We start from the raw sequence: 19,204 nt of genomic DNA, 5'->3' as shown, positions 1-19,204 counted from the left end.
AGAGGGAGGACGGAGGGGAGAGAAAGGAGGGATGAGGAGGAAGAGGGTGGAGGAGGGGGACAGGAAGAGGAGGAAGCGAGGAGGAGGAGGAGGAGGAGGAGGAGGAGAGGAAAAGAGGGATGAGGGGGAAGAAAAGAAGAGGGAAGGAGGTGGGGAGGAGGAAGAGGAGAAGAGGAGGAGGAAGAGAAGAGGAGGAGGAAGAGAAGAGGAGGAGGAAGAGGAGGGAGGAGGGAGAAGAAAAGAAGAGGGAAGGAGGTGAGGAGGAGGAAGAGGAGAAGAGGAGGAGGAAGAGAAGGAGGAGGAAGAGAAGAAGAGGAGGAGGAGGAGGGAAGACAGGAGGAAGAGAGAGAGAAAAAGAGGAGGAGGGAGGGAGGAAGGAAGGAAGGAAGGAAGGAAGGAAGGAAGGAAGGAAGGAAGGAAGGAAGGAAGGAAGGAAGGAAGGAAGGAAGGAAGGAAGGAAGGAAGGAAGGGAGGAGGAGGAGGAGGAAGCGGCGGACCGAAGTGAGAAGCAGCAGAGGTGGTGTCGGTGGGTCCCGGGCGGGGGGCGGGGGCGGCGGCTTTAAGGCTGAGAGGGGAGCCCCGGGGCGGCGGGGGGCGGGGGGCGTCCGGCCGAGGTCCAGGCCCGGCCCCCCCGGGGGCCCCCCGGCCCCTCCCCGGCCCCCCCCCCGGGCCCACGGTCCGGCCCCCCCCCCGCCCCCCAAAAGGTCCGTCCCGGGGGTGGCGCCGCCGCCCCCCTCCCCGCCCCCAAACGCGGGTCCCGGGGCCGGGGGCGGCCTAGGACGTCTTGACCAGGTCGTAGACGTAGATGTGGAAGTCGTCGTCGAACTTGATGAAGTAGACGGAGGGCTTGGCCTGCACCTGGTGGATGACCATCCCAGTCCGTTTCGAGCCGTCCTCCTTGGCGTACTCCACCTGCTTGCCCACCAGGCTGTCCACCACCTCGCCCGGCTCCCGCTCCGCCGACGGGCAGTCGTCTGGACGCCCCCCCGGGACGCACGCGCGGACACAGACGGACACACGGGGGGGGGGGGGGGGGGGAAGAGGGAGAGAGAGAGAGAGGCGCGCGGTCAGACGGCGCTAGGCGTCGCGGGCGGGCCGGAGGTCGGGGGCAGAAAGGTCGAGGGGCCCAGAGAGGTCACGGGGCTCCCAGGGGTCACAGGGGACGAGAGGTCACGGGATGAAAGGTCAAGGGGTCCGGAGGGGCGGGGGCAGAGAGGTCGCGGGGCCCGGAGGGATCTGGGCAGAGAGGTCGAGGGGTCCGGAGGATCGGGGGGGGGGGGGGGGCCAGAGGGGTCACGGGGCCTTAGAGGGGTCAGAGGGGACGAGAGGTCGCGGGGCCCGGAGGGTCGTGGGGCAGAAAGGTCGAGGGGCCCGGAGAGGTCACGGGGGCCCGAAGGATCCCGGGGGGGCGTCCGGGTAGTGGGGCGGAGGGGTCGCGAAAGGTCACGGGGCCCCCGAGGGTCACGGGGGCAGGGAGGTCCCGGGCCCAGAGGACGAGGGGGGCCGAGAGGTCACGGGGCCTTCGGGCGAGTCCCTTCCCTTCGGGCCTCAGTTTCCCCCCCCGTCAAAGGGGGCTGGAGAGCGGGACCCACCCCACGACCCCGTCTCTCTCCCCCAGCGCTCAGCGCACTGCTCGGCCCCCCGTAAGCGCTCCCCAAATACCGCCCTTGTCGTCATTGTTCGGGAAGCGGCGCGGGGGCAAGAGCCCGGGCTGGGGAGTCCGAGGTCGCGGGTTCGAATCCCGGCTCGGCCCCCCCCCCCCGCCCCCCCGGCTGTGCGACCCTGGGCCGGTCCCTTCCCTTCTCCGGGCCTCGGTTTCCTCCTCTGTCAAACGGGGATGAAGACTGGGAGCCTCACGGGGGAAAACCCGACGACCCTGCCTCTCCCCTAGCGCTTAGAACAGTGCTTGGCACCTCGTGGGCGTGTCGTGTGCGCTTCCCAAGTACCGCCGTTACTTATTATGGTTATTCTAGGGTGGAGGGGCATTATTATTATTCTGGGGTGGAGGGGCATTATCATTATTATGATTATTCTGGGGTGGAGGGGCATTATCATTATTATGATTATTCTGGGGTGGAGGGGCATTACCATTATTATTATTCTGGGGTGGAGGGGCATTATTATTAATTACGATGATGATTCTGGGGTGGGGGGGCATTATTAATTATGACTATTCTGGGGTGGAGGGACAATACCGTTATGATGATTATTCTGGGATGGAGGGGCATTATTAAATCATGATTATTCTGGGATTGAGGGGCAATGTTATTAGTTATGATGATTCTGGGGTGGGGGAGCCTCATTAATATTGATTATGATTCTTGGGTGGAGGGTCATTATGATGACGACTCTGGGACTGGAGGGGCATTATCATTACTTTTATGATCATTCTGGGGTGGAGGGGCATTATTAATTATGATCATTCTGGGGTGGAGGGGCAATATTATTATTATTATTCTGAGGTGGAGGGGCATCATTATTATTAGTTATGATTATTCTGGCCCGGATGGGCATCGTAATTATGATGATGATGATTCTGGGGTGGAGGGGCATTATTATCATTAATAATTATGATCATTCTGGGGTGGAGGGGCATTATTAATTGATGAGGATTCTGGGACGGAGGGGCATCATCCTGACGAATTATGATGATTCTGGGACCGGAGGGGCGTCGTTATTATGATTATGACCCGGAGGGGACTGACTGTTGCCGACCTGTTCATTCCAAGCGCTCAGTACAGTGCTCTGCACATAGTAAGCGCTCGATAAATACTATTGAATGAATTATGACGACTCCGGGGCGGAGGGACATTACGATGATGATGATTCTGGGACTGGTGGGGCATCATCATGATGAATTATGATGATTCTGGGACTGGAGGGGCATTATGATGATGATGATGATGATGATGATGATGATTCTGGGGCGGAGGGGCATTATTATTTTTAATTATGATTCCGGGGCGGAGGGGCATCATGATGATGATGATGATTCTGGGACTGGGGGGGCATTATCATTATTAATTATGATTATTCTGAAGTGGAGGGGCATTATTAATTATGATTGTTCTGGGGGTGGGGGCATTATCATTATTAATTATGACTATTCGGGGGTGGAGGGGCATTATTATTAGTTATGATTATTCTGGGCCGGAGGGGCATTATTATCATGATGATTCTGAGGCGGAGGAGCATTATCATCATTAATAATTACGATCATTCTGGGGTGGAGGGGCATTATTAATTGTGATGATTCTGGGGCGGAGGGGCATTATTAATTGTGATGATTCTGGGGCGGAGGGGCATGATGATGATGATGATGATGATTCTGGGGCGGAGGGGCATTATTAATTATGATTATTCTGGGGTGGAAGGGCATTATTATGATGATGATGATGATTCTGGGGCGGAGGGGCATTATTAATTATGATCATTCTGGGGTGGAGGGGCATTTTCATCATTAATACTTATGATCACGCTGGGGTGGAGGGCCGTTATTAATTATGATTATTCTGGGGTGGAACATCATTATGATGATGATGATTCTGGGGCGGAGGGGCATTATTAATTGTGATCATTCTGGGGTGGAAGGGCATTATGACGATGATGATGAGGATTCTGGGGCGGAGGGGCATTATCATCGTTAATACTTGTGATCATGCTGGGGGGGAGGGGCGTTATTAATTGTGATCATTCTGGGGTGGAAGGTCATTATGACGACGACGATGATGATGATTCTGGGGCGGAGGGGCGTTATCATCGTTAATACTTGTGATCGTTCCGGGGTGGAGGGGCGTTATTAATTATGATCACTCTGGGGGGGGAAGGTCATTATCGTCACGATGACCATTCTGGGGGGGAGGGGCGTTATCATCGTTAATACTTGTGATCGTTCCGGGGTGGAGGGGCGTTATTAATTATGATCACTCTGGGGGGGGGAAGGTCATTATCGTCACGATGACCATTCTGGGGGGGAGGGGCGTGATCGACTGTGACGATTCCGGGGGCGGAGGGGCATCGTCATGACGACCCCGGGACGGAGGGGCGTCGTCGTCGTCATTGACGAGGATGACTCTGGGCCCGGAGGGGCATCGTCCCGATGACCCGCGGGGCTTGGGGAGGGGACCGGGGGGGGGGGGAAACGGGACACTGACTGGAGTCGGGCATGATGCGCAGGTCCCCCTCCTTGTAGTCGTCGAGCAGCTGGTACATGTAGAGGACGGGGTCCTTCTCGTAGGTGATGTAGAACCAGGTGGTCATGACGGGGGCGCGGGCCAGCACCATCCCCCGCCACTCGTCCTTGGAGCCGTCCTCCGTCTCGAACATGTGCTCCACCGCCTTGCCGATCATCGCGTCCGCCAGGTGGGCGTCGCTGATCCGCGACGACGCTGCGGGGGGGGGGAGGCGGCGTTGGGCGCTCCGCGCCCCCCCGGGGAGCCCCTCTACTCGCCCTCCCCAGCGCCCGGCCCCCCCACGGACCATCGGCCCCCCCCCCCCGCCGTCGCATCGACCCGCTCTTCTTCGCCCTCCCCAGCGCTCGGCACAGCGCTCTGCACGCCGCAGGCTGTCGGCTCCCGGAGGGCGGGGGGGGGGGATCGCGCGTCTACTGGCTCCGCTCTCCCTCCCTCCTCTCTCAGGCGACAGACGAAGCCCCCCTCCTCAATCTCTACAGGCGCCCTGCGCCGATAACGGTGATTACGGTACCCGGCGGAGCGCTCACTCTGGGCCGAGCGCCGCGCCGAAGCCCCCTCGCGCTCCGCTCCCTGAGCCGAGGGACGAAGCCCCCTCCAGGGCTAAGGAAGCCCCCTCTCGCTCCGCTCTCCGAGACCCCGGGAGGAGCCCCCTCCCCACTCCCCAAGGCGCCCAGCGCCGATAACGGTGATTACGGTACCCGGCGGAGCGCTCACTCTGGGCCGAGCGCCGCGCCGAAGCCCCCTCGCGCTCCGCTCCCTGAGACGAGGGACGAAGCCCCCTCCTCCCACCCCACTCTCCTTCCTCTAAGATGACGGACGAAGCCCCCTCCCCAAGATGAGTAACGAAACCCCCCTCCCCACCCCACTCGCCTCCCTAAGAGGACTAACGAAGCCCCCTCCCACCCCACTCTCCTCTAAGACGCTGGCTGAAGCCCCCTCCTCCCCCACTCTGCTCAGAGGACTAACGAAGCCCCCTCCTCAAGATGACTAACGAAGCCCCCTCCCCAAGACGACGAACGAAGCCCCCTCCTCAAGGCGACGAACGAAGCCCCCTCCTCAAGGCGACGAACGAAGCCCCCTCCTCCAGACGACGAACGAAGCCCCCTCCCCAAGACGACGAACGAAGCCCCCTCCCCAAGGCGACTAGCGCAGCCCCCTCCTCCAGATGTCTAACGAAGCCCCCTCCTCCAGATGTCTAACGAAGCACCCTCCTCAAGACGACTAATGAAGCCCCCTCCCCAGCCCCCTCTCCTCCCTAAAAGGACTAACGAAGCCCCCTCCCCAAGGCGACGAACGAAGCCCCCTCCTCAAGACGACGAACGAAGCCCCCTCCTCCAGACGACGAACGAAGCCCCCTCCTCCAGACGACGAACGAAGCCCCCTCCTCCAGACGACGAACGAAGCCCCCTCCCCAAGGCGACGAACGAAGCCCCCTCCTCAAGACGACGAACGAAGCCCCCTCCTCCAGACGACGAACGCAGCCCCCTCCTCCAGATGTCTAATGAAGCCCCCTCCCCAAGGCGACGAACGCAGCCCCCTCCTCCAGATGTCTAACGAAGCCCCCTCCTCAAGACGACTAACGAAGCCCCCTCCCCAGCCCCCTCTCCTCCCTAAAAGGACTAACGAAGCCCCCTCCCCAAGGCGACGAACGAAGCCCCCTCCTCCAGACGACGAACGGAGCCCCCTCCCCACCCCCCCTCCTCCCTAAAAGGACCAACGAAGCCCCCTCCTCCCACCCCGCTCCGCTAAGAGGACTAACTGAAGCCCCCTCCCCGGCCCCCAGCCCCCCCCGTCTCTCCTCCAGGACGGCGGCCGAAGCCCCCTCCCCGGCGGGGCGCCCGGGGCGTCCGGGGCGCGGGGGTCTCACCGACGCGGTCGGGCAGGACCTCGAGGGCGGAGACGCGCTCGTCCTTGTGCAGCTCGAGGCCGTAGACGCAGTCGAAGCCGTCGTACTTGATGAGGTAGAGGGCGGGGTTGACGGGCACCTGGTCCAGGACGGTGCCCTTCCACTGGGTGAGGGGGCCGCCCGCCTCGCGCCAGCCGTGCTGGATCCGAGACCCCACCATGCTCCGCTGGGGCTGCGACGGGCCCTTGCTCGCCGACCCCACGCCGCTCCGCGACTTCCTGGGCGCCGGGAGGGCCGGGGAGACACACCGGGGGGGGGGGGGGGGGGAGATGGAGAGACACGTGGGGGAGAGACGGAGAGACGCGTGGAGGAGATACAGGGGGAGAGACATGGGGCGGGGGGAGAGACGGAGAGACACGTGAGAGACGCGGGGGGAGAGTAATCGGGCGGGGGGAGAGACATGGGGCGGGGGACAGACATGGGGAGAGATATGGGGCAGGGGGAGACACACGGGGGGAGATGGAGAGACACGTGGGGGAGAGACGGGGGAGAGACATGGGGCGGGGGAGAGACATCGGGCGGCGGGAGAGACGGAGAGACACGTGAGAGACGTGGGGGGAGAGTAATCGGGTGGGGGGAGAGACATGGGGCGGGGGAGAGACATGGGGAGAGATATGGGGCAGGGGGAGACACACGGGGGGAGACGGACAGGTGGGGGAGAGACATGGGGCGGGGGAGAGGCATCGGGCGGGGGGAGAGACGGAGAGACACGTGAGAGACGTGGGGGGAGAGTAATCGGGCGGGGGGGAGAGACATGGGGAGAGATATGGGGCAGGGGGAGACACACGGGGGGAGATGGAGAGACACGTGGGGGAGAGACGGGGAGAGACATGGGGCGGGGGAGAGACGGAGAGACGCGTGGAGGAGATACAGGGGGAGAGACATGGGGCGGGGGAGAGACATGGGGCGGGGGAGAGATGGAGAGACGCGTGGAGGAGATACGGGGAGAGACATGGGTGGGGGGAGAGATGGAGAGATGCGTGGAGGAGATACAGGGGGAGAGACATGGGTGGGGGGAGAGACATGGGGCGGGGGGGAGAGACATGGGGCGGGGGAGAGATGGAGAGACACGTGAGAGACATGGGGGGAGAGTAATCGGGCGGGGGGAGAGACATGGGGTGGAGGAGAGACACATGGGGAGAGATATAGGGCAGGGGGAGACACACGGGGGAGAGATACAGGGCGGGGAGACACACGGGGGGAGATGGAGAGACACGTGGGGGAGAGACAGGGGGAGAGACATGGGGCGGGGGAGAGACATGGGGCGGGGGAGAGACGGAGAGACGCGTGGAGGAGATACGGGGAGAGACATGGGTGGGGGGAGAGATGGAGAGATGCGTGGAGGAGATACAGGGGGAGAGACATGGGTGGGGGGAGAGACATGGGGCGGGGGGAGAGACATGGGGCGGGGGAGAGACGGAGAGACACGTGAGAGACATGGGGGGAGAGTAATCGGGCGGGGGGAGAGACATGGGGTGGAGGAGAGACACATGGGGAGAGATATAGGGCAGGGGGAGACACACGGGGGGAGAGATACAGGGCGGGGAGACACACGGGGGGAGATGGAGAGACACGTGGGGGAGAGACGGGGGAGAGACATGGGGCGGGGGAGAGACGGAGAGACGCGTGGAGGAGATACAGGGGGAGAGACATGGGGCGGGGGAGAGGCATCGGGCGGGGGGAGGTACGGAGAGACACGTGAGAGACGTGGGGCGAGAGACATCGGGCGGGGGGAGAGACATGGGGCGGAGGAGAGACACATGGGGAGAGATATAGGGCGGGGAGACACACGGGGGGAGATGGAGAGACACGTGGGGGAGAGACAAGGGGAGAGACATGGGGTGGGGGGAGAGACGTGGGGAAGGGGGAGAGACGGAGAGATGCGTGGAGGAGATACAGGGGGAGAGACATGGGGTGGGGGGAGAGACATCGGGCGGGGGGAGAGACATGCGGCGGGGGAGAGAGGGAGAGATGCGGTGGGGGGGGAGACAGAGAGACACGGGGCAAGGGGAGAGACACGGGGCGGGGGAGATATAAGGGGAGAGATAGGGGGCGGGGTGAGAGACATGGGGGAGAGACACGGGGCAGGGGGAGATGACGGGAGAGAGACACAGGGGAGAGACAGGGTGGGGGAGAGACACGGGAGAAGACAGAGAGACACGGGGCAAGGGGAGAGACGGGGGGAGATGCAGGGGGAGAGACACGGGGTGGGGGAGACACGGGGGGGAGACACGGGGCGGGGGAGAGACGGGGAGAGAGATATGGGGTGGGGTGAGAGACACGGGGAGATGCAGGGGGAGAGATACGGGGTGGTGGGAGAGACACGGGGCGGGGGGGAGAGATACGGGGCGGGGGGAGAGACGCGGGAGAAGACGGAGAGACACGGGGCAAGTGGAGACGCGGGGGGGGAGATACGGGGGAGAGACAGGCCAGAGCGGCTCAGACCCTGGCACGCACGCTGAGACGCGCCAAGCCGCCCGCTCGCACACGGGTCCCGGGGGGCGGGGCGGGGGGTCCCGTGCACACGCGAGCACACGCCTGCACGCGCACGCGCGCCCGGACGCGGCGGGGGGACTTACTTGTGGGACGCCCTCTTCTTCATCATGCTGGCGGTCACGCCCGTGTGCCCTGGGAGAGACGCCCGCGCAGAGACGGGGGAGACGCGGGGGGGGGGGGAGACACGGAGACAGAGAGACGCCGACGGAGACGGGGGACAGAGACGGAGGAAGGGAGAGACGCAGAGACGGAGGAAGGGAGAGACGCAGAGACGGAGAAAGGGAGAGACGCAGAGACAAAAGGGAGAGACAAAGAGACGGAGGAAGGGAGAGATGCAGAGACAGAAGGGAGAGACACAGAGACAAAAGGGAGAGATGCAGAGACGGAGGAAGGGAAAGACGCAGAGACGGAGGAAGGGAGAGATGCAGAGACAAAAGGGAGAGATGCAGAGACAAAAGGGAGAGACGAAGAGACGGAGGAAGGGAGAGATGCAGAGACGGAGAAAGGTAGAGATGCAGAGACGGAAGAAGGGAGAGACGCAGAGACGGAGAAAGGGAGAGACGCAGAGACAAAAGGGAGAGACAAAGAGACGGAGGAAGGGAGAGACGCAGAGACAGAAGGGAGAGACGCAGAGACAGAAGGGAGAGACGCAGAGACAAAAGGGAGAGATGCAGAGACAAAAGGGAGAGATGCAGAGACGTAGGAAGGGAGAGATGCAGAGACGGAGGAAGGGAGAGACGCAGAGACAAAAGGGAGAGATGCAGAGACAAAAGGGAGAGACGCAGAGACAAAAGGGAGAGATGCAGAGACAAAAGGGAGAGATGCAGAGACGTAGGAAGGGAGAGATGCAGAGACGGAGGAAGGGAGAGACGCAGAGACGGAAGAAGGGAGAGAGGCAGAGACAAAAGGGAGAGACGAAGAGACGGAGGAAGGGAGAGATGCAGAGACGGAGAAAGGTAGAGATGCAGAGACGGAAGAAGGGAGAGACGCAGAGATGGAGAAAGGGAGAGACGCAGAGACAAAAGGGAGAGACGTAGAGACAAAAGGGAGAGAAAAAGAGACGGAGGAAGGGAGAGATGCAGAGACGGAGAAAGGTAGAGATGCAGAGACGGAAGAAGGGAGAGACGCAGAGACGGAGAAAGGGAGAGACGCAGAGACAAAAGGGAGAGATGTAGAGACAAAAGGGAGAGACAAAGAGACGGAGGAAGGGAGAGATGCAGAGACAAAAGGGAGAGATGCAGAGACAAAGATGGAGAGATGCAGAGACAGGACGGAGAGATGCCGACAGAGACGGGGAGATGCCGAGACAGAGACAGAGGAAGAGAGACGCCGATCCAGAGACGGAGAGATGCAGAGACAAGACAGAGAGATGGTGACGGGGGCGGAGAGAGATGCAGAGACAGAGGGCCGGAGGCACAGAGATGCAGAGGCAGAGAGATGCCGAGACAGAACAGAGAGACGCCGGCAGAGACGGGGAGATGCCGAGACAGAGACAGAGGAAGGGAGATGCCGATCCAGAGACGGAGAGATGCAGAGACAAGACAGAGAGATGGTGACGGGGGCAGAGAGAGATGCAGAGACAGAGGGCCGGAGGCACAGAGGTGCAGAGACGGAGGTGGAGAGATGCAGAGACAGCACAGAGAGATGCCGGCAGAGACGGAGAGATGCAGAGACAGAGAGATGCCGACAGAGACGGAGAGATGCAGAGACAGAGGGAGAGAGAGATGCCGACAGAGACGGAGAGATGCAGAGACAGAGAGAGATGGCGACGGGGGCAGAGAGATGCAGAGACAGAGGAAGAGGGAGAGATGCCGACTCAGAGATGGGGAGATGTAGAGACCGAACAGAGAGACGCCGACAGAGACGGGGAGAGGCCGAGACAGAGACGGAGGAAGAGACGCCGACCCAGAGACGGAGAGATGCAGAGACAGAGGAAGAGAGAGACGCCGACAGAGACGGAGAGATGCAGAGATGACAGAGACACGGAGGGAGAGATCGGTGAGGAAACAGGGCAGAGAACAGTCCCTCCCCCGTCCCCCCCCCCACCCCGGGCCGTCCCGATCGATCGATCGATCGATCTTCACGACACAGTCGAGCCCGGGGGTCGGAAGGATCTGGGTTCTAATCCCCCCGGGGAGCCCAGTCGCCCCCCCCCCCCCCCCCCCCCCCGGGGAGGGGGAGTCGCCCTTGGAAGCGGTCACCCCCCGGGGGAGTGTATATGTTGGCGTTTGTGAAGCGCTTACTATGTGCCGAGCGCCGTTCGAAGCGCCGGGGGAGAGACGGGGGTCATCGGGATGGTCCCACGTGGGGCTCGCAGTTCATCCCCATTTTACAGAGGAGGGAAGCGAGGCCCAGAGAAGCGAAGCGTAGTTAGAAGCGGCGCGGCTCAGTGGCAGGAGGCCGGGCCTGGGGGGGCCTGGGTTCGAATCCCGCCTCCTGCCCCTCGTCAGCTGGGGGCCTGTGGGCGAGTCACTTCCCTTCTCCGGGCCTCAGTTTCCTCCTCTGTCAAATGGGGATGAAGACGGGGAGCCTCGCGGGGGACGACCCCGTGACCCCGTCTCTCCCCCGGCGCTTAGAACGGCGCTGGGCACGCAGGGAGCGCTTCACAGATACCAACTTTATTATTATTATTATTATTGTCGCCCCCAGAAATGGTCCACCCCCAGAAGCGGCGGTCGCCCCCGGAAGCGGTCAGCCCTGCAAGTGGACGCCCCCGGGAGGGTCGTCGCCCCCCCCCGAAACGGTCACCCGCGGGAGCGTCGTCGCCCCCGAAAGTGGTCACCCCCGGGAGTACGGTCGCCCCCCGAAACGGTCACCCCCGGGAGCGTCGTCGCCCCCCGAAACGGTCACCCCCGGGAGTGTCGTCGCCCCCCTAAAACGGTGACCCCCGGGAGTGCGGTCGCCCCCCGAAACGGTGACCCCCGGGAGTGTCGTCGCCCCCCGAAACGGTCACCCCCGGGAGTGCAGTCGCCCCCAGAAACGGTCACCCCCGGGAGTGTCGTCGCCCCCCGAAACGGTGACCCCCGGGAGTGTCGTCGCCCCCCGAAACGGTCACCCCCGGGAGTGCAGTCGCCCCCAGAAACGGTCACCCCCGGGAGTGTAGTCGCCCCCCGAAACGGTCACCCCCGGGAGTGTCGTCGCCCCCCGAAACGGTCAACCCCGGGAGTGCGGTCGCCCCCCGAAACAGTCACCCCCGGGAGTGTTGTCGCCCCCCGAAACGGTCACCCCCGGGAGTGCAGTCGCCCCCAGAAACGGCCATCCCCGGGAGTGTCGTCGCCCTCCAGAAACGGTCACCCCCGAGAGTGTCGTCACGCCCCGAAACGGTCACCCCCAGGAGTGTCATCGCCCCCCTAAAATGGTGACACCCGGGAGTGTCGTCGCCCCCCAAAACGGTAACCCCCGGGAGTGTCGTCGCCCCCCGAAACGGTGACCCCCGGGAGTGCAGTCGCCCCCAGAAACGGCCATCCCCGGGAATGTAGTCGCCCTCCAGAAATGGTCACCCCCGAGAGTGTCGTCACCCCCTGAAACGGTCACCCCCAGGAGTGTCATCGCCCCCCTAAAATGGTGACACCCGGGAGTGTCGTCGCCCCCCAAAACGGTAACCCCCGGGAGTGTCGTCGCCCCCTGAAACGGTCACCCCCGGGAATGTCGTTGCCCCTGAAACGGTGACCCCCGGGAGTGTCGTCGCCCCCCCAAAACGGTGACCCCCGGGAGTGTGGTCGCCCCCTGAAACGGTGCCCCCCGGGAGTGTGGTAGCCCCCCGAAATGGTGACCCCCGGGACTGTGGTCGCCCCTCAAAACGGTCGCCCCCGGGAGTGTGGTCGCCCCCAGAAACGGCCATCCCCGGGAGCGTGGTCGCCCCCCCGAAACGGTGCCCCCCGGGAGCGTGGTGGCCCCCCGGGGGCGCTCACCTGGGTCGCCCCTCGTGCGCTGAGCCGGGGTCTTCTCAAAGGGGGTCTTCATTCAGGCGGGGGGGGGCCCGGGGGGAAGACGCCGGTCCCGCCCCGGGCTGCGGGGGGCGCCACGCTCAGCCGCCGGGACCCCCAAACCTGCCGGGGTGTGGGGGGGGGCGACACGGAGGGAGGGGCTCGTCTCAGACTCACCGACGGGCGGGGAGTCGGGGGGCCTGGGTTCGAATCCCTTGGACGGGTCACTTCCCTCCTCTCGGGGAGGCGGCGCCGCCCAGCGGAGGGAGCCCGGGGAGACGCGAGGCCCTGGGTTCGAATCCCGGCCCCTTGGGCGAGTCACTCCCCTCCTCCTCGGGAAGCCGGGTGGCCTAGGGGGCCGGGAGGACCCGGGTTCGAATCCCGGGCTCTGCCCCCTGCCTCTGCCCCCTGCCTGCAGGGTGACCTTGGATGAGTCACTTCACTCGCCTTCAAAACGACAGCGATAAGAACAAGGACGACGACGGTATTTATTAAGCGCTTACTACGCGCCCAGCACTGTTCTAAGCGCTGGGGGAGAGGCAGGGTCATCGGGTCGTCCCCCGCGGGGCTCCCGGTCTCCGTCCCCGTTGGACGGAGGAGGGAAACTGAGGCAGGGAGCAGGGAACTGTAAGCCCGTCAAACGGCAGGGACCGTCTCTATCTGTTGCCGACTTGTTCATTCCAAGCGCTTAGTACAGTGCTCTGCACATAGTGAGCGCTCAATAAATACGACTGAATGAATGAACGGAAGGGACTGGCCCCAGGTCACCCAGCAGAGCAGACAGAGCGGGATTCGAACCCACGACCTCTGGGCCCGCCGGCGCTCAGCACAGTGTCCTGCACACAGTAGTTCGTCAGCTCCCTCGGAGCGGGGACTGCATCTTCTGACTCTATTGGACTCCCCCCAGCGCTCGGCACGGTGCTCCGCACACGATGCCTCCTTGGGAGCGGGGACTGCGTCTCCTGACTCTTATTGGACTCCCCCCCCGGCGCTCAGCACAGCGTCCCGCAGACCGTCAGCTGCTTGGGAGCGGGGATCGCGTCTCCTGACTCTATTGGACTCTCCCCGGCGCTCAGCACAGTGCTCCGCACGCTCGGTAGGCTGCCAACCCCGAGGGCGGGGATCGTGCCCTGCTGACTGTACTGGACTCTCCCCAGCGCTCGGCACAGGGCTCCGCACACAGTAGGCGCTCAGTAAATCGCCCGGATCGGCCATCGCAGACCGGCCCCCCCCCCCCCCCCCCCGGACCATCGAGGCTCTGTACTGAGCGCTCCCGGAGGGCGCGGCACTGTACTAGACGCCGGGGAGAGGACGACGGAACAATCAGCAGCCCCACGGCCTGCCCACAGGGCGACGGACACCGTCCGTCCGTCCGGGGTATGTACTGAGCGCCCCCGGGGTGCGGAGCGCCGTACTAGACGCAGCGGAGGGGACGGTCCGACAGCAAAGAGACCCACAATTAGGTCACGGTCTGTGGTGGGGGGAGATGAACATCGTCTACCTGGGGTACGTGCTGAGCGCCCCCGGAGTGCGCAGCGCCGTACTAGACGCTGCGGAGAGGACCGTCCGACGAGAGAGAGACCCGCAACGAGGTCACGGTCTCGGGGGGGGGGGGACGACGGACATCGTCCATCCGTCCGGGGTATGGACTGAGCGCTCCCGGGGTGCGGAGCGCTGTATTAGACGCCGCGGAGAGGACCATCCGCCGCCGCCCCGACATCAGCGCCCGCCGCCGGTGGCTATCGAGCACTTACTTACCGTGCGCGGAGCACCGGACTGGGCGCTCGGGGGCGGAGGGGAGGAGTCCAATACAGCAGAGCGGTGGGTGGCCGCGCACCTCGCCCCCGACGCCGCGCGCCCGCTCACGCCGCTCCTCCGGGCCTCAGTGACCGCATCTGCAGGACGGGGGGGGGGAAGACCGTCAGCCCCACGGGGGGGGGTGTCGAACCCATTTCCTCGTCTCCCCCGGCGCTCAGTACAGCGCCCGCCATCTAGTCGGCGCTCCTCGAGCCCCGCGACGATGACCGTCAGTTCCCCGGCGCTCAGTACGGCAGCCGGCACCTAGTCGGCGCTTCTCAAGCACCCCAGCGATGACCGTGATTTCCCCGGCGCTCAGTACAGTGGCCGCCACCTAGTCGGCGCGTCTCAAGCACCGTATCGATGACCGTTCGTTTCCCGGCGCTCAGTACGGCGCCCGGCACCTGGTCGGCGCCTAAGAAATACCTCGATTATTATCATTCTTACCCCAGCGCTCGGCACAGTGCCTAGCCCACGGTAAGCGCTTAAGAAGTATCGCAGTTGTTATTACTATCCCAGCGCTCAGTACAGCGCCTGCCATCTAGTCAGCGCTTAAAAAAAAAAAAATCACAATTACCTCGGCGCTCAGTACAGTGCCTGACACACAGTAAGCGTTTAAGAAGTAACCCAGTTATTATTACTATGGCAGCGCTCAGTACAGCGCCTGCCACCTAGTCAGCGCTTAAGAAATACCACGATCATCACCATCTCGGGGTTCAGTACGGCGCCTTGCACGTAGTAAGCGCTTAAGAAGTATCCCAATTATTATTACTATGGCAGCGCTCAGTACAGTGCCTGCCACCTAGTCAGCGCTTAAGAAATACCACCATCATCATCACCTCGGCGCTCAGCACGGCGCCTAGCGCCTCGTAAGCGCTTAGGTATCCCAATTATTACTATCCCGGCGCTCAGTACAGTGCCTAGCACCTCGTAAGCGCGTAAGTAGTATCCCTAATATCACTCTCCCAGCGCTCACTACAGCGCCGGTCACTAGTCAGCGCTTAAGAAACACCACGATCATCACCACCTCAGCGCTCAGCACAGTGCCTAGCACATAGTCAGCGCTTAAGAAGCATCACAATTATCATTACTATCGCAGCGCTCAGTACAGCGCCTGCCATCCAGTCAGCGCTTAATACCGTACTCGTCACCTCGGCGCTCAGTACAGCGCCTGCCACCTAGTAAGCGCCTAAGAGGTACCACGATCATTATCATTACGCCAGTGAGTAATACGGTGCCTAGCACATAGTAAGCGCCTATGAAATAGTACAATTATCCCTACCTCGGCGCTCAGTACAGTGCCTAGAACATAGTAAGCGCTTAAGAAGTATCCCAATTATCATCATTAGGGCAGCGCTCAGTACAGCGCCTGTCACCTAGTCGGCGCTTAAGAGGTACGATTATCACCTCGGCGCTCAGTACAGTGTCGGCCACCTAGTAGGTGCTTAAGAGGTACCACGATCATTATCATTACGCCAGTGATCAATACGGTGCCTAGCACATAGTAAGCGCCTAAGAAATACCACAATTATCCCTACCTCGGCGCTCAGTACAGTGCCTAGAACATAGTAAGCGCTTAAGAGGTATCGCAATTATTAGTAGGCCAGCGCTCAGTACAGCGCCTACCACAGAGCAGGTGCTTAAGAAATACCACGATCATCACCTCAGCGCTCAGTACACTGCCTAGAACATAGTCAGTGCTTAAGAAGCATTGCAATTACTAGGCCAGCGCTCAGTACAGCGCCTGTCACAGAGTAAGCGCTTAAGAAATACCACGATCATCACCACCTCAGCACTCAGTACAGTGCCTAGAACATAGTAAGCGCTTATGAAGTATCGCAATTACTACTAGGCCAGCGCTCAGTACAGTGCCTGCAGCACTGCAGGTGCCTAAAAAATACCACAATTATTACCTCAGCGCTCAGTACAGCGCCTAGGGCACAGTAAGCGCCTAAGAAATACTACAATTACCGTGACCCCGGCGTTCAGTACAGCGCCTGCCCCCTCGTAAGCGTTGAAGACGCCTTACGATCGTCTCTATCGGTTGCTGAGTCGTAGCTTCGGGGCGGTCAGCGCAGTGCTCGGCACCCAGGAAGCGCCCAATAGATGCGCTCGAACGAGTGACTGAAGCGCCCGGCGGCGCTTAGTACAGTTCACTCATTCATTCATCCACTCATCCATTCAACGGTATTCACTGAGCGCCGCCTGGGTGCAGGGCGCTGTACTGAGCGCCCCGAAGGGACGAGTGGGCGGCGGAGAGAGACCCTCCCGGCCCGACGACGGGGCTCGACGTCTCGCGCAGGGCCTAGCGCAGAGCGAGCGCTCAATGACCGTGATCGGGCCGGCGCTCAGTACAGAGCCCGCCGCGTCGTAGGCGCTTAGTAAGGACCCCCCCCCCCATCGCGATGATGAAGCCGAGAGGCGGGGGGACCCCGGGCCTCCGCGGTCCTGGGTTCTAATCCCCCCCCCCCCCCCCCCCCCGGTCCGCTGGGGGACCTCGGATCCCTCCTCCGTGCCTCAGTTTCCCTCCTCCGCCCCGCGGGGGGACGAACCCGATGACCTTGGATCTCCCCCGGTGCTCGGCGCAGGGTAAGCGCTTAATGACCATCATCATCATCAACACCCCCAAACGCTCAGTACAGTGCTTAGCACGCAGTAGGCGCTTCACCCCTACTATTCATAGTATTGGGGTGATGATGATGATGATGGAGGAGCTCCAGCCGCCCCCTCCCCCAGACTCCCATAATTCCCTGGGTCTCGGGTGAAGCCCCCTCCTCATCCAAACCCCCACAATTCCCTGGGTCTCGGGTGAAGCCCCCCAACCAGACTCCCATAATTCCCTGGGTCTCGGGTGAAGCCCCCCAACCAGAGTCCCATAATTCCCTGGGTTTCGGGTGAAGCCCCCTCCTCATCCAAACCCCCATAATTCCCTGGGTCTCGGGTGAAGCCCCCCAACCAGACTCCCATAATTCCCTGGGTCTCGGGTGAAGCCCCCGAACCAGACTCCCATAATTCCTTGGGTCTCGGGTGAAGCCCCCCAACCAGACTCCCATAATTCCCTGGGTCTCGGGTGAAGCCCCCCAACCAGACTCCCATAATTCCCTGGGTCTCGGGTGAAGCCCCCCAGACTCCCATAATTCCCTGGGTCTGAGGTGAAGCCCCCTCCTCATCCAAACTCCCACAATTCCCTGGGTCTCGGGTGAAGCCCCCCAACCAGACTCCCATAATTCCCTGGGTCTCAGGTGAAGCCCCCCAACCAGACTCCCATAATTCCTTGGGTCTCGGGTGAAGCCCCCCAACCAGACTCCCATAATTCCCTGGGTCTCGGGTGAAGCCCCCCAGACTCCCATAATTCCCTGGGTCTGAGGTGAAGCCCCCTCCTCATCCAAACTCCCACAATTCCCTGGGTCTCGGGTGAAGCCCCCCAACCAGACTCCCATAATTCCCTGGGCCTCAGGTGACCCCCCCCCCAACGAGACTCCCATAATTCCCCGGGCCTGAGGTGAAGCCCCCTCCTCATCCAAACTCCAACAATTCCCTGGGTCTGAGGTGAAGCCCCCCCCATCCAAACTCCCACCATTCCCTGGGTCTGAGGCGAAGCCCCCTCCTCATCCAGACTCCCATAATTCCCTGGGTCTCGGGTAAAGCCCCCTCCCCATCCAAACCCCCACAATTCCCTGGGTCTCGGATGAAGCCCCCCAGACTCCCATAATCCCCTGGGTTTCAGGTGAAGCCCCCTCCTCATCCAGACCCCCATAATTCCCCGGGTCTGAGGTGAAGCCCCCTGCTCAGCCTCCCCCCACAATCCCCCTCGTCGTCCATGAACCCCCCCCGGCCGACTCCCACCATTCCCCTTGTCTTCTACGAAGCCCCCCTCAGGATCCCCCCAGAATCCCCCCTTGTCTAACATATAACCCCCCCCCCCAGATCCCCCACAATCCCCCGGGCCCCTCCTCACACTCCCCCCATAACCCCCCTCGTCGTACAATCCCCCTCGTCTACATGAACACCCCCCCCAGACTCCCACAATTCCCCGGGGCTCAGGTCAAGCCCCCCCAGATCCCCCACAATCCCCCTCGTCTACATGAACCCCCCTCAGACTCCCACAATGCCCCGGGGCCGCAGGTCAAGCCCCCCCGCAGGTGCCCCTCGTCTACATGAAGCCCCCCAGACTCCCACAATGCCCCGGGGCTTAGGTCAAGCCCCTCAGATCCCCCACAATCCCCCTCGTCTCACATAGACCCCCCCCCAGACTCCCACCATTCCCTGGGCCCCAGGTGAAGCCCCCCAGATCCCCCACAATCCCCCTCGCCTTACACGAACCCCCCCCCAACTCCCACAATGCCCCGGGTCTCAGGTGAAGCCCCCCCGATCCCCCACAATCCCCCTCGTCGTACATAAAGCCGCCCTCCCCCCCCCCGACTCCCACAATCCCCCGGGCCCTCCAGGCACCCCATCCCCCACAATCCCCCGGGGCTCAGGTCAAGCGTCCCCCGTCCCCCACAATCCCCCGCGTCCCGCGTGATGAGGCCCCCGGGGAGGGGCGCCCCTTACCCTTCAGATCCCGCCATGCGCGTTCTCAGGGGGAAGGGGAGGAGGGGGAGCTGGCAGGCGAGGCGGAGGAAACAAAGCGGGAGCGGGCGAGACGGGCCCCAGCGGGAGGGGGAGGAGGAGCACTGGAAGGGGGAGGGAGCACTGCAGGGAGGAGGGGGAGGGAACACTGGAGGGGGGGAGGGAGCACTGCAGGGAGGAGGGGGGGAGGGGCGGGCGGCGTCGGCCATGTTGTGTGTGCGTGCGTCACTGCGTCACCGCGCGCGCCCCCCCTCGCGCGGGCCCGGCTCTGCGTACGTGCCTGCTTGCGTGCGCGCCCCCGCGCAGGGGCCCCA

General features: G+C 62.7%; 1 protein-coding gene across 1 annotated transcript; it reads right to left on the bottom strand.

The window, feature by feature from the left end:
- Positions 1-699: 699 nt before the first annotated feature.
- On the bottom strand, positions 700-18,967 carry SPIN1 (spindlin 1). Its single transcript, XM_029056187.1, has 7 exons — positions 18,873-18,967; positions 14,280-14,416; positions 12,507-12,644; positions 8,679-8,727; positions 6,061-6,317; positions 4,155-4,388; positions 700-974 (listed from the first exon to the last, which is right to left on the bottom strand). The coding sequence occupies exons 3-7, from the start codon at positions 12,556-12,558 to the stop codon at positions 775-777; spliced, it is 792 nt and encodes a 263-aa protein (XP_028912020.1). The 5' UTR covers positions 12,559-12,644; positions 14,280-14,416; positions 18,873-18,967; the 3' UTR covers positions 700-774.
- Between the last annotated feature and the right edge of the window lie 237 nt (positions 18,968-19,204).

Source organism: Ornithorhynchus anatinus, chromosome X5, assembly GCF_004115215.2.
Source record: "Ornithorhynchus anatinus isolate Pmale09 chromosome X5, mOrnAna1.pri.v4, whole genome shotgun sequence".
In the NCBI taxonomy this organism is placed as follows: domain Eukaryota; kingdom Metazoa; phylum Chordata; class Mammalia; order Monotremata; family Ornithorhynchidae; genus Ornithorhynchus; species Ornithorhynchus anatinus.
This window is presented reverse-complemented; position numbering and strand designations above follow the sequence as displayed.

Excerpts from the sequence above, each read along its gene's own strand:
- SPIN1 (XM_029056187.1), bottom strand. The coding sequence starts at position 12,558 with ATGAAGACCCCCTTTGAGAAGACCCCGGCTCAGCGCACGAGGGGCGAC. Across the intron at positions 6,318-8,678 it reads AAGAAGAGGGCGTCCCACAA|GAAGTCGCGGAGCGGCGTGG; the intron begins GTAAGTCCCCCC and ends CCCGGCGCCCAG. Across the intron at positions 4,389-6,060 it reads GGTCCTGCCCGACCGCGTCG|CGTCGTCGCGGATCAGCGAC; the intron begins GTGAGACCCCCG and ends CCCCCCCCGCAG.